This window comes from Fulmarus glacialis, unplaced genomic scaffold, assembly GCF_000690835.1.
Source record: "Fulmarus glacialis isolate BGI_N327 unplaced genomic scaffold, ASM69083v1 scaffold4387, whole genome shotgun sequence".
Classification (NCBI taxonomy): domain Eukaryota; kingdom Metazoa; phylum Chordata; class Aves; order Procellariiformes; family Procellariidae; genus Fulmarus; species Fulmarus glacialis.
The window spans coordinates 68,644-76,318 of record NW_009221133.1 but is presented as its reverse complement, the minus strand read 5'-3'; the positions used below and the strand labels follow the sequence as shown (position 1 = coordinate 76,318).

At 36.9% G+C, this 7,675-nt stretch overlaps 1 protein-coding gene across 1 annotated transcript in view; it reads left to right on the top strand.

Annotated features, from left to right (window-relative positions):
* Positions 1 to 2,659: 2,659 nt before the first annotated feature.
* Positions 2,660 to 7,675, top strand: part of COL4A3BP (collagen, type IV, alpha 3 (Goodpasture antigen) binding protein) — a gene marked incomplete at its 5' end in the record, with an annotated part of 67,983 nt that continues 62,967 nt past the window's right edge. Inside the window, one exon of the mRNA XM_009580971.1 lies at positions 2,660 to 2,794. Within this exon, the coding sequence (XP_009579266.1) occupies positions 2,660 to 2,794 (135 nt within the window). The remainder of the gene's footprint in view (positions 2,795 to 7,675) is intronic.

The following is a 7,675-nucleotide window of genomic DNA, read 5'->3' as shown; positions in this document are numbered from 1 at the left end:
GAATTTTTTCCCTGCCCTACACGGTAAGGCTGGACACAAGCCAGCATAGAAGGCACAGGTCACAGGATACAGAGATCATAAACCGGCCCTGGATGCTGAGAAAACAGCCATGATGGGGCTAGCACTCTGCTTTTTGTGAGGGACTCGGTGGACTCCTTCCAGCCTGAAAATGTTTTTAACCCCAGAGATGAGAGGGGTGGTTAGGAGAAAAGAAGGGTCTTGGCTTTTATTTGTAAGATCTTGTCATCTAATTGTGGATGGGAGAGGGAGAGGCAGAGACGGATGTGAGATGTTACAGCAGTTAAAATGTGAGGTTTTAGTTCAGTGTAGTTTTATTGATATTTTTTTTTCCATTGCAAAGTTTTCCATTGATTAGGTGCTTCCATCATCAGCAATTTTAATATTTGTGGGATGTAGTTGATTTTTATGTTGGCAAATTAAATACTTTATTAAGTCCAGGTGCTGTTTCTTACTGGCGTAGCAGGTGAAGCCATGGTTTCTGACATTCTGTAGCTTAGGTATGCAATCTTTTTATTTTTCTGGATGATTATGCTGAGTGTAGCTGACGCTGCCTTTCCTTTGAGAACACGGGATGTAGTCAAGTATGGTGAAACCTGTTGCAGTGAATATGCTTGAGGGATAAGTTTACCTTTTGTTAGTTGGTGCGTCGGTAATACTTGAGACAAACTAATTAAAATGAAATGGTAGCATACCAAACTTTCTACTAAGGAAAGATCTATTTTTTATAACTTATTGTGTATAATGAAATCTAAAGTGATAAAAGTAGGCTGCAGTCCCCTGTGTGCTTAGTAGTGTTTCTGTTGTTCTGCCCTTCGGTAAAGAGAGAAGCTTGGAAGGGAACGGAGTAATTTGGTAAAAGAAGCTTATTAGAAGTACATCCTGCTAGTCTCTTTCAATGTTTCAGAACTCTAGGCTTTTTTCCATTGTATTTCCTGCTAACAATTTTAAGGTGGATACGAAGAAAGGACTTAAATGTGGAAGAGTCTTTCTTGAAGCACAAGAATCTAGATGCTTGAAAAACCAGTGGTCCTTTCTTTGTCAAAACCTTGTGCCTACCCAGTATACTTTAAGGAGTCTCTTAGGTCATGGCATGTTTTGGTTGCAACAGCAAGCATTGACTGCAATAGCAACTGCAGGATTGAATGCTACATTTGCCTCACTTAACTCTGTCAAAGAAGGAAAGGTGCTTTCCTCCCTGTCCCTTGCTCTTTTGCCCAAGGTAACTTTGCACTCTGCCTTTCACACCTGGGAGGAGTTGGGAACGTGAGAGACAGGAAGAGAGGAAGGCAGGAAATAATATACCTCCACGACCGCTTGTGCTACCAGTTCATGTACTGAGCACAGCTGAGGCTTTCTTTAAGAAATACTGAATTTAGCAATTTGATGTATTAAGAGATCAAAAAGGGCTTTATCTTTGGAGAGCAGATCAAGGTCTTACCTATGCTTGAAAATTGTTAGGAATTTCTCAGCTACAGAAGTTGTTTTCCTTAGGCCTCCTCTTGTTATTACTAGAGTTAACATATAGTTATGGAACATGTATTAACTAATGTGTAGTAGAATGTGGAAATGAGCCTGTTAGTCGACTTTCTTCCCTCCATTTATATATTACAAAATGATGAATAATGGTTAGACTTAAATGCTAGAAAGAACTTATTTCTCAGAGCTTTTTGTCAAAGAATGGTTGTCATGATCAAATAAATGCTTGCATGATAACATTATTTTTGATCCTTTTGTTTCCATTTTTATCTAATTAATAATTTTTGCACTGTGATTGAAGACCAAGCACCAGTGTATAGTCAGAGTTACAGAACGGCCCTGATGCTCTATCAGTGTCGTATGATTCTACAAAGTGTAATTGGGAAGATTTTGCAAATACAAGATAACCAGAACTTTTGGTTGCTTCTTACTAGATCTCTGTAGGATGAATCCAGGACTTGTTCCTGGAATATCAGTTTCATTCCATGTGTGAATGCGGAGTCCCTAAAAAAATCTGAATAACAAAAAGATGATTGGATGTCTGCTGATAAGCAAGTATCTTCTTAATGATAATGTGGTTAGCAATTAAAACCTAAAGCAATATCTATAGGCAATATTAAATTAATAAAAAACTGATTACTCAAGGCATTACAGTAGTTATATACTGTACTGTGGGATAATAGCATGTTTGTATTTATATGAAGTGAACTGATACTTTAGCAAAATCATTTTTGTAGAAATTAACTTCTATATAAAATAAATTATTTCATGTTCCACTTAGGTTTGGCTTTTGGTCTAACTCCAGATTTTAAATCAGGTGGCTAAACTCACCTTAGTGATTAATGTTTTATTTTTGCCCTCCCCCCCTTTCCTCAATTTGTGTCATCAGTATGTTTATTACCTTTATTTTAACTGGCCTTGGCAATGCAGTTGCAATCAAGACATCTGTTATCTTACTGTTCATTTGAAACAAATGGGTTTTAGTGCCTTTCTTCGTAAAATTATTTCAGGAGCTCTGATCAAAATAAAGTTCTCGGTTCAGAAGAACTTTTAAAAATAAGTTGCTTTTTTCTCCTGGTGCTTGAAAGCCTGAGAAATATCAACCATACTGTCTTTTATTGTTATTTTTCTATTAGCTGATCTTTGGAATTTTTTTTTACAGTGGACCAACTACATTCATGGGTGGCAGGATCGATGGGTAGTTCTGAAAAGCAACACACTCAGTTATTACAAGTCTGAAGATGAAACGGAGTATGGCTGCAGAGGTTCTATCTGTCTGAGCAAGGCTGTGATTACAGTAAGTGCTATTTCATTATTGCCATCTTTTTGTGTTTTGGGGTGTTACATATATTTGTAGGCTAATGTCTGGTGAAAGTAAACATGGGTATGGCAAATTCTATTAGGTCATCTATTACGAAAGTTAGTTCCATCTATCAGCGGAACACTGGAGCAGGGCAAGGGGTTCCTAATAAGAAAACAAGCTGTTCTCATTTGCAGCTGCGGTAAGCAGCTTTTCATCTTTTATGTTAGAGGTTTCTGTGGGTAGGGATACAGTTTGCCTCTGGAGGCTACGAAGTTTTTCCAGGGGTTGACCTAAGACCCCGGACCAACTTCCCAAAGGACTGTGACTGTCCATCACAGTCTTTACACTTTGCACTAGCAAGAGAGGGTAGTAGTTCTTTGCTTGTACTTTCTGAATGTGACTCTGTAAAGCGTTTCCAAAAGAAAATGTTCTAGCCTGTGCTTCCTCCTCTGAACAAGTTAGTGTGACTAATGCTAGAATATTCGCTATTACACTGGTGAGACTAAAGAGCCTATATATAAGTGAAATCTCATGAAGATGAATTGGCCTTAGAAGATAAAGAAAAAAATGTGCTTTTTGTGGCTTTCAGAATTATGATATGTATTAATTATGATTAATGCTTGCCAAAAAGCATGCTGTAGCTTTTCTGTGTTACTGTTAAATAGTCAGTCCAGTTACCTGATTTAGGGAAAAAAAAGCTGGACTTCTGTGTAGCACACAAGTTCCTAGAGTAGTAGTGTCAAATCTTACTATTTATGTTCTTATTCCACTGAATGTGTTTTTTTTCAAACTGAGTTAAGGACGACAAATGAGAAGTTTTCTTTCTTACTAATATTCAGCTTACAAATAGAATTTTATTAAACACATCTTGGTTTGAAAAAAAAAAAGTCTGGATTGATTACATCAACTGTATGCATTTTGGAAAAAATCTGTTGAAGAAAAAGCAGATTTTTACATTTAGATGTCTGACGGGTATTGCGGTCATTTAAAAATTAAAACAGATCACCTCATTTATTTTAAAACTCTTTTTTAAACTGCATAAACTTTTAAAACTTGCTCAAGATTTGACTTACTGAGGAATATATGGTGCACAACAGTAGTCTCTAGGAATTCTGACTTAAGTGTACTTTTGGCAGTCTGTAGTACTATCAGCCTCCAATCAGGACTTCCAAAAAGGTCTCAAGTTTGCCAGCAAGAGGCTTAACATGCCAACCAGGCAGAGACAGAAAGGTGGTGGCAAGAACGTAAGTGAAGGGACACCTGGAAGTGTGCTATAGAGCACATCTCAGCAGCCTGAATTCCAGTTGTGGTGACGGAGTGAGAGATTATAGTGATGCTGCTATTGCTGCTGGAATGTTTTGGTACATTGGACTTTGTGAAGGAAAGTTAGTGACCCTCTCTTCTGACTAGGGAGTGTGTAACACTGGAACTTCTTACAGATAGCTTTTTTCCTCTTCTATCTGGCACTTGTAACATCTGGTAACCTGGAGTTGAATCGTTGCGGTTTTTTCAGTTCTTGAGCTTCTTGAGTACATTGAGAAAGAAACTACAGAGTTGGAGAAAGAATAAAAAGTGGGCACAGTTTGAAAAGTTAATCTGATCTTTTAGCTGTTCCATTTTCATTCAGGCTCATGCTTTGTGAGTAGGATTTGACAATTCAATTGCTTGATTGTGGTTTGAGATGGCATCTCTGAAACCCAGTAAACTGTTAATTCTAGCTGCAGTTAAAGTGATTATTGTGTAAGTATTAGACGTTCAGGAATACTATTGGATCATTTCATGTCTCTAGGATGTAGAAATTTACTTTTGAAACTGTCATGTGATTATTCTATCTGTTCTTTTTCAGAAGTTACTCTTCTAAGCCAGAATTTTGGCATGAATGCTTCTGGCTTGATAGTTGGTAGCAAATAGATTTTTTTTTTAAACCTATGTTTTCAATAGAAAAGTAATTATGGTCAAAGATAAATGTTTAAAATACTCTTCCTGAGGTACTTTCATGTACTTGTAATGTCTTACTAACTATAAGCTTACTAACATGTATTTAAATGCATAGGAGAACACCAATAGCTGATAACATAGATGTTGAGATGATAATGTGTGAAAACTACTTTTGCTGTCAGTGGAACTTACTCTTTTACGGCATGTCTTGTGATTACTTTGGTAGAGAGGGGATGTCAAGTTTCTTACTGGCTTAATGTTTGGTAGCAATGGTTTCATGTAGTTGGGATCTTAATCTTTAATATTTTTCAACAGTCTTTCACTATACTGTAAGTTTAGTTTTCCTTGATCTTGCTGATCCAGAGTTGGGCATAGTAACTACCTATATCCTAACCTGGTGTATCCAGTAAGTTTTCCTTCAGTATAAAGCAGGACATGAGTGGTATGAGATAGTGTTGATGGCTGTAATGTTTCTTTGTAGGAAAGGGAGTTTGGATTTTCATGAAACTTTCTTTTAGGCACTCGGATTAGGTATGCATGTTTGGATTCAACAGGGAATGTAATGATTTTCTGTGTGTAATTAATCCTACTAGTAGTATAGAATGTTTTGTTGATGTATAAGCATAAATTTGGAAAGCTGCTGTCACTGAGTAGTCTTACTGTACTTCCAGCAATGAAGATCAGCCTAATGATAAGTCATAGCATTAATTGAGACATGAATGTTGTATTCAGAAAGCCGCAGTTGCTTCTGCTCTTGTTTTATCATTCCTATCACATTGGGCAGAGATTGATAGACAGGTAATTCTACAGGGATATTTTATAAGACATTTATCTCTCCCCTCTGCATTTAATGAGAGGAAGACTTGTTAAATTAGCTTGTTAAAATAGCTTCTTCAGGTATTTCAAGTGTAGAATTATAATGTCATCCTTCCAAAACAGGTAGGTTTCTGTGACAATAGTCTTTAATTGAATGAAAAAGATGGGGTCTGGTTGGACTACTTGCTATATTAACCACTGGGACTGAAAAGAGCTGATTTTTCTGGAATAGAGGACTAAAGGATGAATCCATTACTGGATTGCATCAAGTAATGAACAGTTAAGAACTGGCCATGTGAATTAAGTTATGGGGGAGGACAATGAAAATCAATACATGGTGCTGAGTTGCTTTTAGCCAGGTAAAGAGAAACACCTCGAAGGTGTTTAATTGGTTTATAACAGGGTGGAGGCTTGAGCTCAAGTTAAAAGTGCTGCTATGTGGTCAAGGCATGAGAGGAAATTATGGGCATTATAAAAAGTTCATATACGCACAGATTTAGGCTTTGTTATATTAATATAGCCTGGACATCCTAAACTACTGCTGTAGTTGGTTGTCAAAGCCAGATGGCATTTATTAAAGATACCCTTCATTACCATAAAGTTTTGTAGTTCTTTCATTCCTGAAGTCAAACTTTCAATGGGGATTTCTGTGTACATGATTGGGAGTGGATATTGAGGGCAATCAGGTAGTGGTGGATCCGTGGGGTTCAGCTTTGGAGTTGGAAGGTCTAGGATCTGTCATTAAAAGAAAAACAGAAATGCTCTGTAGAGTTGGAAGTCCAATTTCCAGGCAAACTGGCCTTTCAGCTTGTACTGTCTTTGCCTTGATTACTGTGTCTGTTCTGATAGTGCCATCACTGAGTTTGTACAGGGTGACTTGCACTAACTCATGCAGTCACAGCGTGATATATCAAGAATAACATGGTGTGCATAGAATAATTTAAGTTGGAAGGGAGCTCTTGAGGTCATCTGCTGTGCCCCTCCCCACTTCGGGCAGTCTCATAGAAAGGCCAGCACTAATTTAATCCTGGTGGTAATTTGTATTAATAGATTTTCAAACCTGTTTACAAATTCTTAACAATGAAGTTCTAGGGTTTTCCAGAAACGGTTTGGCTGGTCAGGATTGCTCTTCTGCATGGATCCTTGTGGAGGATCTTAAAAATGCTTAGAGAAATGTCATGCTTGATAAATTTTAAGAATGCTTAAACTCAACCATGTGTGAACTTTGTATTTTTTGTCACTAGAGTTGACTACCTATATAGGAACTGTTCCAAAAGCTTATGTTCCAACTTAACCTTCAGCTTTTCTTCAGATAGGATTCATACTTGCCATGTTGTTTTAATCCAGTGGTTGCTCTTCTTTTCTGTATATATTACTGATGTAGAAAAACTTCTTGATTTCTAATTTGGTAGCTTAAACAAGATGCAATAACTGTGATGCAATTATTTCCTTGGTTTTGGTTATACTGTGATGATGCATAGTCATGTCAAAATCTTAATGAAAACATGCTATTGGTTATTAGTCTTTTTTTTTTAGAACACTTTGTTGTTACTGTGTTGTAGGAGATGGTTAGACGGTTCTGTGGAAATGCCTGGACCAGGATTGAGTAATAAATTCAGTTTGCATAATGGAGATATTTTCTATTTTTTTTTTCCAGAAACAGTAGTTAGAAAGCACTGTTGCTTAATGAAGGCAGTGATGATGTTTTATATTAATATACAAGTTGAAAGCCATTCCCCTTCAGAATGGACTTCTGAAAGGGTGGATTTCTTGAGTATCTATTGTGAATATCTGGAGCTTAGGACGAGCAAGAAGATAGAAGACTAAAGTCTGTCTGAGTGACAGCTTAGTGAATTGTCTTAGCTTTTTTTTTCCTAAATAACAATAAATTGCTATTGTGAAGAACTTAATAAATATTTGTGTTATAAATTGGGACTGGTACAATTGTGTTAGTTCCAGTTTACAAAAAGAACAAGAGCACTAAACATGAAAGAGCTAAACTGGCAGTTTCCAATTTTAAGCTTCTCATTTCCGTACACATAGTCTGAAGAAAGAATGAGATGGTTCTTTCCAGTAATCAGCTGCTAATAATAAAAAACGTACCCCACTTTTTAAAGGTAC